Here is a 22,163-nt window from a genome sequence, read left to right on the forward strand (position 1 = left end):
TCAAGGCCGGTCTCAAGACCTTTCTCTTTGACCGTGCCTTCAGCTCCCCTCTCGACTCTCTACCCCCTCCTCGCTCCCTCCCTTCCCTCCCCTCACCCTGACCATTTCCCCCCTACTCGGGTCCCGCCCCAATTGTCCAGCGCCTTGGGACATCCTCCCGACGTGAAAGACGCTCTATAAATGAAATGTTGTTGTTATAATAATAATAATAATAATAATAATCCTTGCATTTGATATAGCGCTTTTCACGTCGGGAGGACGTCCCAAAGCGCTTCACAGAACACACTGTAAAGTGAATTGACTGTATATTTGTGGGCGAACGCGGCAGCCAATTGCGCACAGCAATGTCCACAAACAGTCGTAGATTGAAAATGACCAATTTATTATTGTTTTGTTTTTTTGGAGGGATTATTATTAGGCTCTGTGTGGAGTAAGGAAACTTGCCCAAAGTTTTGCCCTGCCTGGAATTGAACTCAGGTCTCTCACTTGCAAAGCGAGTGCTCTAACCACTGAGCTACAGGACTCCACATTGTTGTTGTTGTTGTTGAAATCAATCTCCTCTGGGACAGGCAGCCAGTGCAGTCTGGCAAGGACTGGGGTGATCGGCGAGCGGAGTTTGGTGCGGGTGAGAATGCGGGCGGCAGAGTTTTGAATAATCTGGATTTTATGGATAGTAGTGGAGCAGAGGCCGTCGAGGAGAGCATTAGAATAGTCCAGCCGAGAGGTGACAAAAGGCATGGACCACGGTTTCAGCGGCTTTTGGAGTGAGGCATTGGGGGAGACGGGTGATGCATCGGAGGTGGAAGAAAGCCCTGCTGGTGAGGGACCGTATGTGGGGGAGGAAGGATAATTGGGGGTCGAACCTGACGCCTAGGTTGCGTACAGGTTCGGAGAGTTTTAAAGGGAGTGGGAGGTCGGGTAGGTGGTGGAGGTGAGTACCGTGAGATTTTAGACGTTGACGAGAGCCAAAGAGTATGGCTTCCGTCTTGTCAACGTTCAGCTGAAGGAAATTTGCGCTCATCCAGCCCTGAGGTCGGACAGGCAGGCTGACAGAACATCAGGAGATTGGGGGTCGCAACGAGAGGTGGAAAAATAGAATTAGGTGTCGTATCCCATGTCTGCGGATGACATCCCCAAGAAGGAGCATGTAGATCAGAAAGAGGAGGGGGCCAAGGATGGATCCTTGGGGTACCCCGCAGGTAACCGGGTGAGAGCGGGAGGAGAAGCTGTTTGTACAGATGTACTGCTGGCGGTTTGTGAGGTAGGACTCGAACCAGGAGAGAGCGGTCCCACTGAGATGGATGACGGAGGTGGAGGAGGATGACGTGATCGACTGTGTCGAACGCGGCTGAGAGGTCCAGGAGGACAAGGAGGCAGAGGGAGCCCTGGTCACAGATAGAGAGGATGTTGTTTGTGACTTTCACAAGCACAGTCTCTGAACCGTGGGCAGGGCGGAAACCAGACTGGAGGGGTTCGAAGAGGGAGTGGGAGGAGAGGTGTGCGTGAAGTTGATTGGCAACAACGCCTTCTAGGACGTTTGAGAGGAAGGGAAGGTTAGAACTAGGGCAGTAGTGGCTGGGGTTTGAGGGATCTAGGAAGGTTGTTTGAGGAGAAGGGTGATGACAGCAGTTTTGAGGGGGGCAGGGACTGATCTGGAGGAGAGGGACTGGTTGATGACATCAGCCAGTAGTGGGCAGAGGAGGGGGAGCTGGGTGACCAGCAAGTTGGTGGGGAGGGGGTCGAGGCAGTAGGTGGTGGGTTTCATTGAGGTGATGGTGGGTGAGAGGGAGGAGGGAGAGATGGGGAGGAAGGAATGTAGGATGGGGGTGGTGGTAGGAGCAGATGATGGGGAGGGTGAGGGGGACAGAGAGGGCGTGGTGGTGGGTGACAAGGGGCAGGTGGATGAGGCTGCCTGGTGGATGTTAAGTATTTTAGAAGCGAAGTCCATTACCTCCTCGGACTTGGCGAGTGGAGTCCTGTAGCTCAGTGGTTAGAGCACTCGCTTTGCAAGCGAGAGACCTGAGTTCAATTCCAGGCAGAGGGCGAAACCTTGGGCAGGTTTCCTTACTCCACACGCCTAATAATAATTCCTCCAAAACCAAAAACAATAATAAATTGGTCATTTTCAATCTACGACTGTTTGTGGGACATTGCTGTGCGCAATTGGCTGCCGCGTTCGCCCACAAATATACAGTCAATTCACTTTACAGTGTGTTCTGTGAAGCGCTTTGGGACGTCCTCCTGACATGAAAAGTGCTATATCAAATGCAAGGATTATTATTATTATTATTGGCATTTGATATGAAGATTGAGGAGGTCTGAGGGGGGCATGGAGGAGGCAGTGGGTGGTGGAATAATGGATTTTAGGGTTGTGTTTAGCCTCCAAGATGACGTTGGAGTAGAAGGACGTTTTTGCGTGCGTCAAAGAACGGCGGTAGCTGTGGAGATCCTCGAGCCACAGTTGCCGGTGGACTGTCAGGCCAGTTTTCCACCATCTGCGCTCGAGCAGCTGGATTTGGGTTTTTAGGTGATGGAGATGGTTGTTATACCAGGGGAATTGGGTGGGTTTGGAGATGGTCCTGGATTTCAGGGGGATGAGGTAGTTGAAGGTGATGGAGAGGCGATCATGGAGCAGCTGGACGGCTGCTTCAGTATCTCCGCGGGTGGAAGGCCAGAGGGATAAGATGTTTGATGATGTGAGGGTCTCCGGGGGTAGCCCTTTCCAAGGGCGGTGGAGGATGATTGAGGGCTTGGTGGAGGAGAGAGGGATGTGAGAGGAGAAGGAGATGCGGAAGTGGTCCAAGATGGCCTCGTCCACTATGCTGAGGTCAGAAAGGTCAAGTCCGTGGGTGATAACGAAGGGGATTTTCAAATTTGCAGACAATACTGAGCTAGGAAAAGTTCTACTTCACTCTTAAAAGTTGTTATTCAATCGACTTCCACTACCCTTTTCTGGCAATGCATTCCAGATCTGAACAACTCGTTGGGTGAAAACATTTTCCTAACCTCCCCTCTGTTTCTTTTAACAACAACTTAAATCTATGTCCTCGGGTTACTGACCCACATGCCAGTGGAAACGGTTTTTCCTGGTTCAACCTGTCAAATCCTCTCATGATCTTGAAAACCTCTATTAAATCCCCTCTTAACCTTCTCTGCTCTAGGGAGAATAATCCTAGTTTCGCTAACCTCTCCTCATAACCAAGGTCCTTCATTCCTGGTACCATCCTGGTAAACCTCCTTTGCACCCTCTCCAATGCCCTAACATCTTTCCTGAAGTGCGGTGCCCAGAACTGAATGCAGTACTCCAACTGAGGCCTAACCAGCATTTTATGAATATTCAACATAACCTCCTGACTTTTGAATTCTATGCCACTATTCATAAAACCTAGTATCCCGTATGCTTTTTTAACAGCTTTTTTACTGCATTCAGTTCTGGGCACCTCACTTTACGAAATATGTTAGGGCATTGGAGAGGGTGCAAAGGAGGTTTACCAGGAAGGTATCTGTCCCTCCACCTTCAGAGATTTGCTTATGTGGACCCCAGTTCTCTCTGTTCATTTGCCCCCTTTAAGATTGTACCATCAGCTTAAACTGCCTCTCCTCATTCTTCCTACCAAAATGCAACATTTCGCATTTCTCCACATTAAACCTCATCTGCTTCATTTCTGCCCATTTTACCAATCTGTCTAAGTACTCTTAGAGTCTGGTGCTATCCTCCTCACCATTAACTACTTTTCCTAGCTTAGTATCGTCTGCAAATTTGGAAATTGTGTTCCCTATATCCAGGTCCAGATCATTAATATAGATCAGAAAGAACAGTGGTCCCAATACCAACCCCTGAGGGAAATCACTTCATACCTCCCTCCAGTCAGAAAAGCAACCGTTTACTACCACTCTCTACTTTCTGTCTCCCAGCCATGTTGTCCTGGGTCCATGTTGCCACAGTCCCTTTAATACCGTGGGCTTCTATTTTGTTTATGTCTCTTATGTGGCACTTTGCCAAATGTCTTTTGAAAATCTAGATAAACTACATCTACTGTACTACCTTCATCCACCCTCTCAGTCACTTCATCAAAAAATTCTATTAGATTTGTCAGACACGATCTGCCTTTAACAAATCCGTGTCGACTGTCCTTAATAAAACCATATTTTTCAAAGTGAGAATTTATATTATCCCGGATTATAGTCTCCAGAAGTTTCCCTACTACTGGTGTTAGACTGACTGGCCTGCAGTTCTCAGGTTTATCCTGCTCCTTTTTGTACAGGGGCGTAACATTTGCAACCTTCCAGTCCTTTGGCACCACTCCAGTGTCTAAATAGGATTGAACTATGATTCTATGAACGATTGTGGCCAGAGCCTCCGCTATTTCCACCCTTGCTTCCCTCAGTAACCTCGGATGCATCCCGTCCGGACCAGGTGACTTACCTATGTTGAGCACCGCCAGCCTTTTTAGCACCTCCTCTCCGTTGATTTTTATCAAATCCAATTTATGTTCACACACCTGCGATATTGTGGCATTGGTTGCATCGTCTTCTTCTGTGAAGACAGTTGCAAAGTACTTATTTAGTACATCAGCCATGCCCTCTGCCTCCACAAGAAGATTTCCACTGGGGTCCCTAATTGGACCCACCCTATCTTTGACTAACCTTTCACTCTTGATATGCTTATAAAATACCTTAAGTTTCCCTTTTATGTTTCCTGCTAATCTTTTCTCGTACAATCTCTTCGCCCCTTTTTCTTCCCTTTTCACTTCTCCTCTGTACTTCCTATGTTCTGTTTGATTATCCTGTGTGTTTTTGACCTGACATTTATCATTAGCCTCCTTTTTCTGTTTTATTTTAATCCCAATTTCCTGAGTCATCCAGGGAGGTTTGACTGTCCTATCTTTCCCCTTTGTGGGAATGTATTTGCTCTCTCCCCGAACTATCTCCTCCTTGAAGGCTTCCCATTGTTCTTTTGCTGTCTTACCTGCCAATCTTTCTTTCCAATCTATCTTGGCCAGGTCCCTTTGTAGCTCACTGAAATTAGCCCACTTCCAGTTGAGGGTCTTTACCTTTGATTGATTGTTGTCCTTTCCCATAACTATTCTAAACCTAATGATATTGTAATCACTGTTATCCAGATGCTCTCAACAACAACAAGATTCCATTTATAGAACGCCTTTCACGTTGGGAGGACGTCCCAAGGCGCTGGACAGTTGGGTCAGGACCCGAGCAGGGGGGAAATGGTCAGGGTGAGGGGAGGGAAGGGAGGGAGCGAGGAGGGGGTAGAGAGTCGAGAGGGGAGCTGAAGGCACGGTCAAAGAGAAAGGTCTTGAGACCGGCCTTGAAGGAGGAAAGGGAGGAAGCAAGGGGATGGAGTTCCAGAGCCTAGGGGCTGAAGGCCTGGCCACCGATGATAGGGCGGTTGGGGCGGGGGATGTGGAGCAGACCGGAGCCAGAGGAACGGAGGGTACGGGCAGGTAGGTAGGGCGATAGTAGGTCGGAGAGGTAGGAGGGAGCAAGGCCCTGAATGGCCTTGTAGGTGAGGATGAGGATCTTGAATTCAATCCTCTGGGGGATGGGAAGCCAGTGGAGGCGAGTTTCCTACTGAAACCTGCTCCACGTGTCCCATTTCATTTCCCAGAAGTAAATCCAGCACTGCTTCCTTCCTCGTTGGGCTGGAAACATGCTGATCCAGAAAGTTCTCCTGTACACATTTCTGGAATTCTTGCCCTTCCTTGCCCTTTACACTGTGTGTTTCCCAATCTATGTTAGGATAATTGAAGTCCCCCATGATCACTACTCTTTTGGTTTTGCATCTCCGAAATCTGCTTGCAGATTTGCTCATCTATATCCTTCCCACTATTTGGAGGTCTATAGTAAATACCTAACAGAGTAACAGCTCCTTTTCTGCTCCTTAACTCTCACCAAATAGATTCAGTTTTTGGACCCCTCTACACATCGTCCTTTTCCAGGACCGTGACCGTGTCCCTAATGAGTATAACTAGCCCTCCTTTTTTCCTTCCTTGTCCCTCCTGAATAGGTTGTAGCCAGGAATATTCAGCTCCCATTCCTGTCTTTGCTTGAGCCAAGTCTCCGTAATTGCCACCACATCATAGCCCCATGTGGCAACTTGAGCTGCAGCTCACCAAGCTTATTGGTTACCCTCCGTGCACTTACACACATGCATTCCAAGACCGGCTTAATCCGCTCTACATTTCTCCCCTGTCTCTTTCCACTTCTTGCTGTACTATTCCTTGTTTCACTTCTATTTGTTTCTCCTTGTCCACTATATAACTCTTGGAATATATAAATATAAATATAAATGGAATCTTGTTGTTGTTGTTGTTGTAACTCGTTTCCCCTCCCTGATTCTACATTCTGATCCCCATCCCCCATCCTTGTTGCAATGACATTGGTCCCAGCCCTGCTCAGGTGTAACCCATCCCTCGTGTACAGGTCCCATCAGCCCCGGAAGTAGTCCCAGTGGTTTAGAAACCTGAAGACCGCCTTCCTGCACCATTTCTCCAGCCAGGCATTCATGTGTTTCATTCTCCCGGTTTGGTAATCACTTGCATAAGGCACTGGGAGTAATCCCGAGATCACCACCTAATCCTATTCTTTGTTCTTTTCCCATATCCTCCAACAGCCTTCCTTCACATGTGTTTTCCTTTACATGTCCCCATCGATTCTGTTGCAACAGCCACTGCTGGCAATTCATTCCACATTCTAGTAACTCTCTGTGGACAAACATCTTCCTGACTGTACCTTTCATGCTTCTTAAAATTCAAAATTCATGTCTTTTTGTCCTCAAATCACCTACCATTGAAAATAAGATAATCAGTTCCTTCCTCATGTTATGTGAAATTACAGTCACATCTGGCCCATATCAGAAACTCAGCAGACAAATTCACTTCATCTGTGACCTTTTTTGTTCTTTGCTAGTTTTCAGAACCGGAGTTACATGAACATCATAAGCCCACTGTACTTTCTGATTGAGAAGTTCGAGAGCATCATGAAGGTAATCCTGTATTGTGATGAGATGCTGAGCTGCAGTGCTTTGCGTTGCAGATGGCAGTGGCCGCATTTCCTGCTCATGTTGACATAAATAGAGCACATGAGATTGCCAACGAGGTGCGACGTGTCCACAAGCAGTTGATCGAGTCGCAGCAACTGGCTCAGCTCTATAACAACCGCGAGAGACTTTTTGAGATGCCTGTCACCAATGTGAGTACAGCTGTGACTTTCCTTTCCAACGAGGAGTGTGGGGGAGTGGGGCGGAGAAGCCGTTCTCCTTCAATACTCCTCCAAAACAAAAAAAATAATAAATTGGTCATTTTCAATCCACGACTGTTTGTGGGACACTGCTGTGCGCAATTGGCTGCCACGTTTCGCTCACAAATATACAGTCAATTCACTTTACAGCATATTCTGTGAAGCGCTTTGAGATGTCTAGAAGACGTGAAAAGTGCTATATCAAATGTAAGGATTATTATATTATTATCCTGTATGCTTTTTTAACACCTTTATCTACCTATCCTGCCACCTTCAAAGATTTACTTATATTGTACCATCAGCTTATACTGTCTCTCCTCATTCTTCCTCCCAAAATGCATCACTTCGCATTTCTCCACATTAATCTTCATCTGCCCCCTGTCTGCCCATGTTACCAGTCTGTCTATGTCCATTTGCAGTCTACTACTATCCTCCTCATTGTTTACTACTTTTCCTAACTTAGTATCATCTGCAAACTTGGAAATTGTACTCCCTGTACCCAAGTCCAGGTCATTTATATAGATCAAAAACATCAGTGGCCCCAATCCTGACCCTGGGGGACACCACTGCTCACTTCCCTCCGGTCAGAAAAACAACCGTTCACCACCACTCTCTGCTTTTGGTCTCCCAGACAGTTCTGTATCCGCTGCCACTGTCCCTTTAATACCGTGGGATTCTATTTTGCTTACAAGCCAAAAAAAGTGGCACTTTATCAAACGCCTTTTAAAAATCCATATAGACAACATCAACTGCACTACCTTCATCCACCCTCTCCGTTACTTCATCAAAAAGGAAACAAACATGTAGATAAGGCCAAAAATAGCCAGTAGGGGCCCTTGGTCTTTATGTTCCGAAGGGGCAGAGTGTAAAAGTGAGGAATTACTGTCAGTTTGTTATGTCACTTGCATAAACAATGGTTAACTATTTACAAATAAAATTTTAAATAAGGTTGTAAAGAACAATAATTATGGTAGAGATGGCGAAAATGGGAAGATAGAGGTGGAGAGAATGGGTGAGATGGTATTTTTCACATTCCAAAACTTCTTGTCTTTTTCTGTCTTGTTGTCAGTATGACAAGCTTCTCAAGCTGATCAAAGAGTTCCAGCCGTTCCGAGATCTATGGACCACAACGTCCGACTGGCTCCGCTGGTATGACAGCTGGATGAACGATCCTCTGACAACCATTGATGCAGAACAAGTGGAAAAGAATGTAAATGAGTCATTCAAGGTTGTGCATAAATGTGTCAGACAGTTTAAGGACATTCCAGGTGAATAGATGTTACTTTCCATTTCAATTGTAGCTTTAATCAGCATCTTTGTAATTAAACCAAGGGGTTATGGGCACATCATAAAGCTTAGGGGATATTGAGCTGAACGCTGGTTGATGTGTGAAATATATACTGAACTTTTAAAATTTGTATCACTAGTTTGAGGTGATGCTACTGTCAGTACACGCTATAGGCACACATTTCAACTGCATATAACATTTCACATAGAAGAGAGTGTCAGTATTAGAGGTATCAAACTGACTGAATCTATTTAGTTAGAGTTAAGTAGCAGCTGTTACCCTGCTGGTGTACACTGTAGTCCATCAAACATGAAGCATCCTTTTGGTTAGCAAACTTGAAAGAGTAGGATGATACGGATCACAGATGGTGTTTGGAGGCATTTGGAAGTTAGTAAGAGGATCTTAATGTCAGCCCTCTGGGGAATCATTATGGGAGGAGCTTGTTATGGGGAAGGATACAGGTTTCTGAGTTCTGGAATGATCTAGGACTTGTGGAGGGTTGAACTGGAAAGATTGGTGACCACGTGCTGATGATGGTTTAGACTGGGTTGGTGTGGGTGATGTTACAGACTTGTTCAAGCAGAGCTGAGGGTTGTGCACTGGCTGGGTGAGCTGGAGTGAGCAGCCAGGCAGGTTGCTACTGTCAGTGCGCAGGCTTTGGACTGTCTAATGTGACTCTTTTCAGGATGACATTCCTTTGCAGGATGTGCACAAGTGGCACAAGACATCCGAGGGAGGATTGAGGAGTTTAAGCCGTACATCCCGCTGATCCAAGCCCTGCGTAATCCTGGCATGCGGAACAGACACTGGGAACTGCTGTCAGAGCAAATTAAAGTCACTGTCAAGCCCAAAGCGAACCTGACCTTTGCAAAATGTCTACAGCTCAAACTGCAGGACCATGTGGAGATCATTGCCAAAATGGCAGAAATAGCGGGAAAGGAGTACTCCATAGAGCAGGTACCTCAATACCTTCCCTTCCTTCCCTTCAGCCTCCATAAAGCAGGTGCCTCAGGTGTCTGCATCACAGGAACACCAACAATGAACAAACTGAAAAAGATCACTGCGTATAGTAAAACACACATCCTACACTCTCCACCTCTCATACCACTTCATGTGAGGATTGATGAGTGTGTGAGGCAGGTTATGTCTTTGTACACACAGACCATTGTAAGGCTCAGGGGAAACCCATTGCCACATTGCATTCATTGTTTTCATAATGCCTTTGGCCTAATGCCTCATGAAGCTTTCATGATGAAACGGTAAGTCACATCTTGGATTTTATCCGGAATGTGTATTCCAGCTCCAAGATATGTGTAACAGCAATGTTGGATTCACTAGCTTCATACCTTTTGAAAAGCAATGTTCTATGCTGGTGTCTAGTCAGGTGCCAGTTGTCTGTGCAGTACTCCAGGGCACTGCTGAGGATGGAAAGCCATATCCTTCAGTATTCCTCTTCAACAATCAATCTAATTCCGTTCTCCCCCACATCTGCGCCATGGTTGGCACTGCCTACCACCGCCTCCGCAATATTGCCAGACTCCGCCACTGCCTCATCCTTCAGGCTGCTGAAAACCTCACATGCACATTTGGCTCTGGAACTCCATCCCCCAGTGCCTTCGCCTTTCCTCCTCCCTTTCCTCCTTCAAGGCCGGTCTCAAAACCTTTCTCTTTGACCGAGCCTTCAGCTCCCCTCTCGACTCTCTTCCCCCTCCTCGCTCCCTCCTTTCCCTCCCCTCATCCTGACCATTTCCCCCCTCCTCGCTCCCTCCCTTCCCTCCCCTCACCCTGACCATTTCCCCCCTGCTCGGGTCCTGACCCAACTGTGCAGCGCCTTGGGACGTCCTCCTGACGTGAAAGGCGCTTTATAAATGGAATCTTGTTGTTGTTGTTGTTGTTGTCACCTCAAGGCTTGATTACGGGAACTCCCTTCTCATCAGCCTTCCCAACTGTTCCCTTCACAAGCTGCAGATCATCCAAAACTCTGCAGCTCGTGTACTCTCACACACCAGGCTCCATGACCCCATCACTCCCACCCTCGCCCGACTCCACTGGCGCCCCATCCCCAGAGGATCAAGTTCAAGATCCTCATCCTCATCTTTAAGGCCATCCATGGCCATGGCCTTGCCCCCTCCTACCTCTCTGACCTGCTGACTCCCTACCAACCTGCCCGCTCCCTCCGTTCATCGGGCTCCGGCCTGCTCCATGTCTCCTGCCCGACCCGCCTTATCATCGATGGCCGGGCTTTCAGCCTCTCTGCCCCCACACTCTGGAACTCCATCCCACGGTCCCTTCGCATCCCTTCCTCCCTTGCCTACTTCAAGGCCGGTCTCAATACAATATGTTACTCTTCGACCGCGCCTTTGGTCTCCCTCCCATCTATCTGCCTTTCCTCACCCCTACACCACCCCTCCCCCATGCTTGGGCCCCGACACCTGACTGTTCAGTGTCCTCCCGACGTGAAAGGCACTCTATAAATGTAATTTTGTTGTTGTTGTTTTAAAATAATTGATGGACTCCGCCTCAACTACAGAATCCTCCAAAGTGGAAAGACACTTTTTGATTCAGCTTAGAGTTAGGCTGAAGGGAAGCAAGCAGAGGGTGGTTGTTATAATAATAATAATCCTTGCATTTGATATAGCGCTTTTCATGTCTTCTCAAAGCTCTTCATAGAGTATACTGTAAAGTGAATTGACTTATATTTGTGGGCAAACCCAGCAGGCAGTTGGGACACTGTTGTTGCGGTTATTACGAGAGCAAGGTCAAATGTGAAAGATACAGATTGCATTGTTTCTATGCTGGGATCACCCTGTCCCCTACTGTTCCATTAATGACCTGGACACCAAGTGACGGAAAAAGTTGCAATCAGAGGAGGCAGCAAACGTTTTACAAAAAGAGCATTATAGGGTTTGCAATTGAAGTTCAATAGAACTAAATGTAAGGTACGGTACAAAGGCAGTAAGAGGGGGAGGGGTAACTAAAAGAAACCTAGGGACATGGTGCCAAGGGACTGGAGAGTGACTAATGTTATCCCCCTCTACAAAAAGGAGCAGAAAGACAAACCCGGAAATTACAGGCCAGTCAGCCTAACTTCGGTAATAGGAAAACTACTGGAGACCAAAATCCGGGACAGAATAAATCTCTACTTAGAGGAACATGAGGTAGTTAGAGACAGCCAACATGGATTTGTTAAAGGCAAATCTTGCCTAACAAATCTAATAGAATTTTTTGAAGAGGTGACTGCGAGGGTTGATGAGGGAAATGCGGTGGACGTTATTTACATGGATTTCAAAAAGGCTTTTGACACAGTACCGCATAAGAGATTAATAAAAAAATTAGAGGCCCACAGTATGAAGGGGACAGTGGCAGTTTGGATTAAGAACTGGCTGAGTGACCGAAAGCAGAGGGTGGTGGTTAATGGATGTTTCTCGAAATGGAAGGAGGTGTCCCCCAGGGATTGGTATTGGGACCACTGCTCTTTCTAATATATATTACTGATCTGGACTTGGGCATAGAGAGCACTATTTCCAAGTTTGCAGATGATACAAAGTTAGGTAGGGTAGTAAATAGTGAGGAGGACTGTAAGCAACTGCAAGCAGACATACACAGAATTGCGGAATGGGCTGATATGTGGTAGATGGATTTCAATGTGGATAGTGTGAGGAGATAGGATAGGAAAAATGATAGGAGGCAATATAGACTTGGTAGCTCAATCTTAAGGGGGGTGAACGTACAGAGAGATCTGGGTGTTCAAGTAAGCGAATCATTAAAGATAGCGGGGCAGGTAGATAAGGCAGTAAAAAAGGCATTTGGTGTACTGAGCTTTATTGGTAGGGGCATAGAGTATAAGAGTAGGGTGGTTATGGTTAATCTATACAAAACACTGTTTAGGCTTCAGCTGGAGTACTGCGTCCAGTTCTGGGTACCTTACTTCAGGAAGGACATTAAGGCACTGGAAAGGGTGCAGAGGAGATTCACGAGAATGATACCAGGATTGGGGAACCTTAGCTATGAGGACAGGCTGGAGAAGTTATGACTTTTCCCATTAGAGCAGAGAAGGTTACGCGGGGACCTGATGGAGGTCTTCAAGATCATGAAAGGTTTCGATAGGCGAGATAAGGAAAAGCTGTTTCCGCTGGTAGGTGTGTCTGTGACCCGTGCTCACAGTCTTAAGATATCTACCAAAAGAAGCAGAGGGGAGGTTAGAAGAAATGTTTCCACTCAGCGAGTTGTTCGAATTTGGAATGATCTGCCCGAAAGGGTAGTGAAGTCCAATTCGATAACAGCTTTTAAGAGAGAACTGGATAGGTATCTGGAGAAGACGGGTTTGCAGGGTTATGGGGAGAAAGCTGGTGATTGGGGTTAATGAAAGTGACTTGCTCTATCAAAGAGCCGGCACAGACTCGATGGCCTCCTTAAGTGCCGTAACATTCTGTGAATCTATGAATCCATGAGTGATACATTGTTCACCAGGTTGGAATAATGTGAGGCAGGATTGACAAAGCAAAGAGAAATCAGCTGTGTTACTGCTATCAATGGTGTTGTTATAAATCTTACAGCACAGAAGGAGATCAGTCGGCCTATCGTGTCTGTGCTGGCTCTTTGAAAGAGCTATCAACTAGTCCCATTCCCCCGCTCTTATCCCATAGCTCCAAATCTTTGTGAAGTCCATTCTATGTAAAAGTAATCCATTCAGCCATATTTACTTGCCCTTTCCTCACAGTAATTTATAGCTCACAGCGATAGCAGAGCGATTGATAGACATAGTGACATAGCATACAGACTTATATAATATGTAGGGAGCCATAATCCCCCCAAAAGTTTGGTCACTCAATCCACAACTGTTTGTAGGACACTGCTGTGCGCAATTGGCTGCCGTATTTTGCTCACAAAAATACACAGTGAACCCACTTTATAATTTGTGAAGAGCTTTGAGTATATTCTGTGAAGTGTTTGAGATGTCTCGATGTGATAACAACAACAAGATTACATTTATATAGCGCCTTTCACGTCGGTAGGACATCCCAAGGTGCTGGACAGAGTAACAGCATTTCAGACCCAAGCTGGGGTCAGGGAGGGGAGGGGAAGGGGGGTGCCCGATGGGATGATCGAAGAGAAGGGTTTTGAAGCGGGACTTGAAGGAGGCTAAGGAGGAGGCGAGGCGGAGTGATTGGGGGATGGAATTTCAGTGGTTGGGGGCAGAGTGGCTGAAGGCGCTTCCGTCAATGGTGGGGCATTATATCAAATACAAGGATTATTATTATTTTTATTAGTCCTTTGTATTATCTTATTGAGCATTTCAGTTTCCTCCACAATAATCTGACCTCGCAGACAATGACCATAGATTTTCGCAATACAGTAAGATTTCATTTGATTCATTGTGATAATAATAATCCTTTCATTTGATACAGTGCCTTATCGCGTCTTCGAGATGTTTCAAAGTGCTTCAACAGAATATACTGTAAATTAATTGACTGTATTTTGTGGGCGAAACACGGCAGGTAATTGCACATAGCAGTGTCCCACAAACAGTGGATAGATTATTAGTATAGACCAAATAATTATTTTTTTTAAGGGATTATTACCCCCGGAAAAGCGATCCACCAATTGATTTACAACCGGATTCCTAGATACAGCTTGGTAAACACGGCTTCTGGAGAAAGCAAACGTGCCCTATGTTTCGCCCTGCTCGGGAATCAAACCCAGGTCCTCTCGCTTGCGAGGCGAGTGCTCTAACCACTGTGCTACAGGACTCCACTACACTGTCTTGTCCCAGGCTAGTTTATGATAATTATTATTATCAGTTATTGTGAGGCTGTTATTTCTGCACCTCTCCCGGATTTCTTTACAGATCTCTTGGAATACTTCCCTTCTTACTTCTCATTTCTGCCCAGAGAGATTGTCTTTACATAGGCCTTCCATCAGCCTTGTGTTCTAGCACTGTATTATAATCCTTGGTTAGTGCTACCCCACCCTGTTTTCCTATTCTGTCTCTTCTTAAAAATCTGGTGCCTGGGAAGATTTAGTTCCCAGTCTTTTCATGGATTTTGCCAGGTGTATGATGCTACAAGATCATAGCTCTCTATGAAATATTATAAAATTATAAAGCATTATAAAGCACTGGTTATGTCTCAGCTAGAGTACTGTGTTCAGTTCTGGGCCCCACACTTTAGGAAGGATCTCAAGGCATTGGAGAGGGTGCAAAGGAGATTTACCAGGATGATACCAGGAATGAGGGACTTCAGGAGAGGCTAGAGAAGCTAGGATTATTCTCCTTGGAGCAGAGAAGGTGCTTAAAAGGAGACTTAATAGAAGTTTTCAAAAATATGAGGGGATTTGATAGGGTGAACAAGGAGACATTATTTCCACTGGGGGGTGGGTTGGTAACCCAAGGACACCGATTTAAAGTAGTTGTTAAAAGAAACAGAGGGGAGCTAAGGAAAAATGTTTTCGCATAGCAAGTTGTTCGGATCTGGAATGCATTGCCTGAAAGCCGGTGGAAGCCGATTTGATAACAACTTTTAAGAGAGAAGTAGAGAATTATTTGGGGAGGACAAGTTTGCAGGGCTATGGGAGAGAGCGGGGGAGTCGGATTGATTTGGATAGCTCTTTTCAAAGAGCCAGCACAGACACGATGGGCTGCATGGCCTCCTCCTGTGCTGTATAATTTTAAGATTCTATGAATAATTTGTGCCTCTAGCTCACGAATTCTCCTTATACTTTGTGCATTTCTATACATACATCTCAATCTATCTCTGATCTTTTGAGTTCCTCCACAATCCGTCGTCCTCTTGATCTATTTCCTGTTAGTTCTCTAACTTCCTCTTTTACATTTTCTGGAACCATGATCCCATGATGGTTTCTTCATTTTTATTGCATCTTGTTTTTTTACCCACCCATTCGCCATATTAAGAGGCAGCAAAAGTCTTAAATTGAGAGCTTGATAGGCATGTGGGCTGATAACTGGAAAATGAAGTTTAATATTGATAAATACAAGGTGATAAATATATAGGATCCAAGAATAGAAAACACAACTTTTATCCATGGATGGGACAGAACTTGCCAAGGGAGAACCTGAGAGAGAGCTAGGGGTGTCAGTTGAGTTGTCACTCACTAAACAAGGCAAACAGGATGCTGGGCTATATTGCTAATCAGTGAGTTTAGATGTCCACACTACACACATTGCTCTGATCAGGCCGCACTGTGAGCATGGCAGACAACTCTGCTCACTGTGACAACAGACCCTAGAGACAGTGCAGAGGAAAGCAATGAGGCAGATCCCCATTGATGGAGGAATGAGCTGTGAGCAACGATTAGACAAGCTCAGGCTCTTCAGTCTTGAGAGAAGACAACTCAGAGGGGACTTCATGGAGGTGTATAACATTTTGAATGGGATTGAAAAAGTAAACCCAGATCAATACTTTAGGATGCACCAAGACAGTAGAACAAGAGGATGGAGGTTTAGTGTTGTAAAAAGCAATTTCAGCAATTTTTTCAGGAAGATACCAGGACTTTTTTATGCAGAAGGTAATCAATAACTGGACCAGGTTGCCAGTTAAGGTAGTTGAGGCCAGGACACTGGCTTCATTAAGAAAACAGTTTGATGTTGTGATGGGAGGAGTGGGTGTTCTGGAGGGATAAGATCAGATGGACTGAAGGGCCTTCTTCATTAAACATTAAACTGGGTTCCTGTCTGTCTGTTTCAGGTGGATATTAAACATCTCATGGCACTATTGGGAGTTTCTCCTGGTGTCTTGGCTAATAACTTCCCAAGTAAAATTAATTGTTAATTCACTTCATGGCTGTTTGTGGGTCATTGCAGCCATAATGTGAATGAACATTTTTACAAATTGGCTGCTGGGTTTGCCCACAAAATAGAAACTGCACTTTACAGCATATTCTGTGAAGTGTTTTGCGACACCTCCCAATGTGAAAGATGCTTTATCAAATATAAAATTGTTATTATTATTTCTCTAAAGCGATTCCTCCGTATTAATGTTAAATATCTTCTGATCTCAGGCACTGGATAAGATGGAAGCTGACTGGTCAGATGTTTTATTCGATGTGATGCCGTACAAACAAACAGGAACATTCATCTTAAAAAGTCCAGATGACGCTTCCCAGCTCCTAGATGATCACATTGTCATGACTCAGAGCATGTCCTTCTCGCCATTTAAAAAGGAATATGAGGGACGTATAAGCACTTGGGAAGGCAAACTTCGTATGACACAGGTAAGAGCCTGATGCAACAAAGCCTTTCTGAATGTGTGGAAGATACTGTCGCATTCTTTGTAGATATGGAAAGTATCAAGTAACCAAGTAAATTAGCAAATGTAAATTGTTCAAAAACAGAAAAACTAGAGAAACATACAACTTATCATCATCCTGCAAGTATTGTGTATGAACTGGATTGAGGTGGGATACATGGAATTCTCAGTTTGGTTTGGAAACTCTTAATCATAGTGCTGGGTTTCTGCATGTGTCAAACATGTGGCTGACCCCCGAAAAGTATATGATTTGGACAAACTTACTGCAATTGATACCAGTAGTGAAAGAATACTTTATTATCATGCGAACCTGTACTGAACTTCTCCAGTAACTTCTCCTTCACCTCAATCCCTGTCCCCCTGAAATCCAGAACAGACTCTAAACCCACTCGCTCACCCTGGTACAACAGCCAACTTTGTTCCCTCGATTTCCAAACCTGGACATTCGAGCACAGATGGCACAAAACCGGCCTCACGGTTTACTACCAAATGTCTCTCAGGCCTAAGCTGCCTTTTACTCCAAGGCCATTCTGGAGGCTAAAAATAACCGTAAAGTGCTGCTTTACACCACCCATCACCTCCTCCACGTGCCCTCTCAAGCACCCTTGATCCTTACATTGAATGCCACGTATGAAGAGGACGTGGATTAGATCCAAGATAGATAACATCCACCTGGCTGCCTCCCGCTACCCCTCCCACCCATGTCTAGCACTCCACCCTTGCCTTCCACATCATCTACTCCTTCCGCCACAGCTCCTACCACTGCCCCATCCTACACTCCTTTGTCCCTGTTTCTCCTTCCTCCTTCTCATCCATCATCACCAACACAAAGCCAACCACCTGCTGCCTCGACCTACTCCCCACTCAGCTCCTTGTCACTCAACTCCCCCTCATCTGCCCCCTGCTGGCTGACTCAACCAGTCCCTCTCCACAGGCTCTATCCCACTCCCCTCCTCAAAAATCCCACCCTCGATCCCTGTTCATTTCCAAACTGCCTTTCCTTGCTAAAGTTCTGGAATGCGTTGTTGCATATCAACTTCGCTCCCACCTCTCCCTCCACTCCCTTCTCGAGCCCCTCCAGTCTAGGTTCTGCCCTGCCCACAGTACAGAGACAGCGCTTGTCAAAGTAACAAATTACGTCAGCACTCTGTGATAGAAGCTACCTCTGCCTCCTCATCCTCCTGGACCTCTCCGATGCATTCAAACACAATGGTCCATGCCATCCTCCTCCACCACCTCTCCTCCTTCATCCACCTTAGTGGGACCACACTCACATGGTTCAAGTCCTACTTAACTAACTGCCATCACTTCATAAACAGCTCTGGCCTCCTGCTTGTCCCTTGTCTCTTCCACTCGGCCATCGATGATGGCGCTTTTAGCCACTAGCGCCCCGAAGCTTTGGAACTCTCTCCCTCAGTTCCTCTGCATTGCCTCCTCCTTCCCTCTTTTAGATCACGGCTGAAGACCTTCCTCTTTGACCGTGCTTGTGGTTACCTCCTCCCTCTCCCGGGATTGGCTTCAGGCTCCGCCACTGTTAAGCACCCCAAGATGCTGCCCCGCTTGAAGGACGCATTATAAATGCAAGTTGTTGTTGTTGACCTGTGTTATGGGAGGAGTAGAGGGCTTTCATTGACATTAGCTAAGGTTGGGGTTTTGAAGTCTGGGATCTGGAGTGCTGGAGATCTGATCTGGAGATCATAGTGCCCTGCCTATTTGAAAGGCGCTATACAAATGTAATCTTGTTGTTGTTGCTCTGGTAAAGGACAATAACCGCACTCAGCAACAGGCAGTTTATCTCTTTAATTATATTCAGTAGGTTCCTCTCTGTATCTCCTCAAAAACAGGCCGTGTGGCTTGTCCGCTCTGAATGTGGGGCCAAAGGGCTGCCCTGTGAAATGCTGTGGGTGTACAACAACAATAAATTTACATTTATGTAGGCTTTCACATCAGGAGGATGTCCTGAGGTGGGGGTTGGGGGGTGGGGGGGGAAGGTAACCAAAGAAGAAGGTCTTGAAGTGGATGGTTGAAGGATGTTCTGAGCATGTGGATTAGGATCTCATGAAACCTGAGGAGAGAGGTAGTGGTAATATTGCGAAGGTGGGAAAAAGCCATGTGGGGCACGGATGTAAATAAGAACATAAGAATTTGCTGGCGAAAGAAGACCAAGGCCCTTGTGGAGTCCTGTAGCTCAGTGGTTAGAGCACTCGCAAGTGAGAGACCTTAGTTCAATTCCAGGCAGGGCGAAAACTTGGGCAAGTTTTCTTACTCCACACGCCTAATAATAATCCCTCCAAAAAAAAATAATAAATTGGTCATTTTCAATCTATGACTGTTTGTGGGACATTGCTGTGCGCAATTGGCTGCCGTGTTCGCCCACAAATATGCAGTCAATTCACTTTATAGTATATTCTGTGAAGCGCTTTGGGACGTCTAGAAGACGTGAAAAGCGCTATATCAAATACAAGGATTATTATTATCACTATCTAGCTCATTTGACATGTCGTGTCCCAAACTATACACTGAGATATTATTTTCTAGCAGAAATCAATCTTAATTTGTTCTTGAAATAAACAACAATTTCTGCTTCCACCATCTATCTCCCTAGGGAGCCTGATCCATAAGTTTACTACTTAGTATTTCCACAGATTTGTACTCAATTTACTCCCCTTCAATCACAGGCTGTGTCCTCTGGTTCTGCTGTTCAGTACTATATAAAACAGCTTGTCATGGTCTACATTATCTAGTCCCTTCAAAATCTTAAACACCGTAATCATATCGTCCCTCAACCTTCTCCAGCATGAACTTAAGCCCAGTTTAGATAAGCCCTCAATCATTTTGGTTGCCCCCCTCTGTATCCTCTTAATCACTACAATATCCTTTTTATATTGCGGTGACCAGAACTGCATACAGTATTCCAAGTGCGGTCGCACCAGTGATTTATAAAGTGGCAGGATTACTCCACTATTTCAGCTCAATATCGCCCTTTTAATACAACCCAATATCTGGTTTGCCTTACTCACTGTCACTGAACACTGTTGCGATAGCTTCAATTTATTGACAACCAGGACAAAGTTCAAAGGAGAAGTCGGACAAGACACTAAGGTTCGCACTGACTCCAAACGGTGGAGAGTGCATCCATGAGGTTTGATGCCATCAGCACCTGAGGCAAGAAAACGCTGACGAGAGCCTCCATCTTTGCAACATTCAACAGTAGAAAGTTGGCTCTCATCTAGGACTTGATGTCTGACAGGCAATCAGTCAGGACAGTAGTGGTCATGGAGTCATGGGTGGAGGCAGAGAGATGGAGTTGGGTGTCATCTGCATATATGTGGAAGTTAATCCCATGTCTGCAGATGACATTGTGAATGGGAACATATAGATATTTAAGAGTAGAAGGCCGAGGACAGAGACCTGAGGAACGCTGCATGAGAACTCATTGACAGATATGAAGTGGTGATGTTGGAACAGGGTAATAGTGCCACCAGGAAAGAACAGAACCGTGAAGGTGAAGCTGAGCAGATAGGTGTTGGAAGAGAAAAACTTGATCAACAGTCAGGACAGTAGTGGGCAAAGAGCCCAGCAGAGTGAGGAGGGAACCAAATGAAGTGGAACAGAGTGAGAATTCTGTTAAGGAATTTGGTGGGAGTGGGAATTTGGTGCAGAGGAGCATAATTATAAAGTCTACAAGTTAAATTAAAATAATATAAAACATGTCTGGGAATATGGCAGTGCAGCTGAGACTGGTTGCATGCACAATGTATGCCATGTGGGAACTCCAGGTTGCTTTGTATGCCCTGGACAGACATGTGTGTAGGAAATGCCTCTGGCTGCTTGAGCTTGAGATCAGGGTTGCTGAGCTCGAGGAGAGGCTGGTGTCACTATATAACATACGAGAGGCTGAAGAGTTCATGGATCGAGAAGAGTGAGTGGGTGACCACCCGGCATGGTAGGAAGAGGGGACGGGCAGTCCAGAAATCCCCTGAGAGTGTGGCACTCACAAACAGATTCTCTGTACTGAATACTGGTGAGGGTGATGACACCTCTGGGGAGGGGAGTCAAAAGCAAATGGAAGCACAGGGGGACAGAGGGAAGGGTGTCAATGCAATTGTCATTGGGGACACAATGGTGCAAAGCGTAGACAGGCAATTCTGCAACCAAAGACGTGATTCTCGCATGGTATGTTGCCTCCCTGGTGCCAGGGTTGAAGACATCACGGAACGGGTGCAAAACATTCTACAGGGGGAGGGAGAACATCCAGAAGTCGTGATCCATGTTGAGATCCATGACGTAGGGCTGTGATAATAATAATAATAATAATCCTTGCATTTGATATAGCGCTTTTCATGTCGGGAGGACGTCCCAAAGCGCTTCACAGAACACACTGTAAAGTGAATTGACTGTATATTTGTGGGCGAACGCGGCAGCCAATTGCGCACAGCAATGTCCCACAAACAGTCGTAGATTGAAAATGACCAATTTAATTATTGTTTTTGGTTTTTTGGAGGGATTATTATTAGGCTCTGTGTGGAGTAAGGAAACTTTCCCAAGGTTTCGCCCTCTGCCTGGAATTGAACTCAGGTCTCTCACTTGCAAAGCGAGTGCTCTAACCACTGAGCTACAGGACTCCACGTCTCCACGTGATCCTACAGGGAGATTATCAGAAGTGAGGGAAAAAGCTAAAGAATGGTATCTCAAAGGTGATGATCTCTGGATTACTCCCAGTGCCTCGGGCAAGTGAGTGTCAAAACAGCAGGATCAAACACATGAATGAACACATGATGGGCTACATCTGAACAGGGCTGGGACCAATGTCCTCGCAGGGAGGTTAACTAGTTAGCTAGCTGTGGGGGAAGGGTTTAAACTAACTTTGAGTGGGGAAGGGAATCAGGATGTAGAATCAGAATGGACAAACAATTTACATAGAGGGCTGGGAGAGATAAATAGCAATGTAATAAGGAGTAGTCCAGAAAAAGGAGGGATTAGATGGGGAGAAATGCAGAGCAGGCTCAGTCGGTCTTGGAGTGCATCTTCGTAAATGCATGGAGTGTGACAACTAAGATTGGTGAGCTGCGCTCAAGTTGACACATGGGTTTATGATGTAGCGGCAATAACAGAGGCTCAAACAAGGGCAGAAATGGGAGCTGAATATTCCTGTCTACAATATATTCAGAGGGAATAGGGAAGGCAAAAAAGGAGGTGGAGTGGCAATATTGATTAAAGACATGGGTACGGGCTTGGAAAGGGACAGTGTGTTAGAGGGTTCAAAAACAGAATATATTTGGTTAGAGTTAAGGAACAAAAAAGTTGCTGTTACTCTGTTAGGTGTACACTATGAATCACAAAATAGTGGGAAG

The 22,163-nt window shown here is 45.8% G+C and overlaps 1 protein-coding gene across 1 annotated transcript in view; it reads left to right on the forward strand.

Moving 5' to 3' along the window:
- Positions 1-22,163, forward strand: part of dnah1 (dynein, axonemal, heavy chain 1) — a 267,942-nt gene that overhangs the window by 88,461 nt on the left and 157,318 nt on the right. Inside the window, exons 18-21 of the mRNA XM_042339689.1 lie at positions 7,054-7,209; positions 8,327-8,525; positions 9,249-9,502; positions 16,562-16,774. Coding sequence (XP_042195623.1) covers positions 7,054-7,209; positions 8,327-8,525; positions 9,249-9,502; positions 16,562-16,774 — 822 coding nt within the window. The remainder of the gene's footprint in view (positions 1-7,053; positions 7,210-8,326; positions 8,526-9,248; positions 9,503-16,561; positions 16,775-22,163) is intronic.

The sequence above is a fragment of the Callorhinchus milii genome, unplaced genomic scaffold, assembly GCF_018977255.1.
Source record: "Callorhinchus milii isolate IMCB2004 unplaced genomic scaffold, IMCB_Cmil_1.0 Scaffold12, whole genome shotgun sequence".
Taxonomy (NCBI): Eukaryota; Metazoa; Chordata; class Chondrichthyes; order Chimaeriformes; family Callorhinchidae; genus Callorhinchus; species Callorhinchus milii.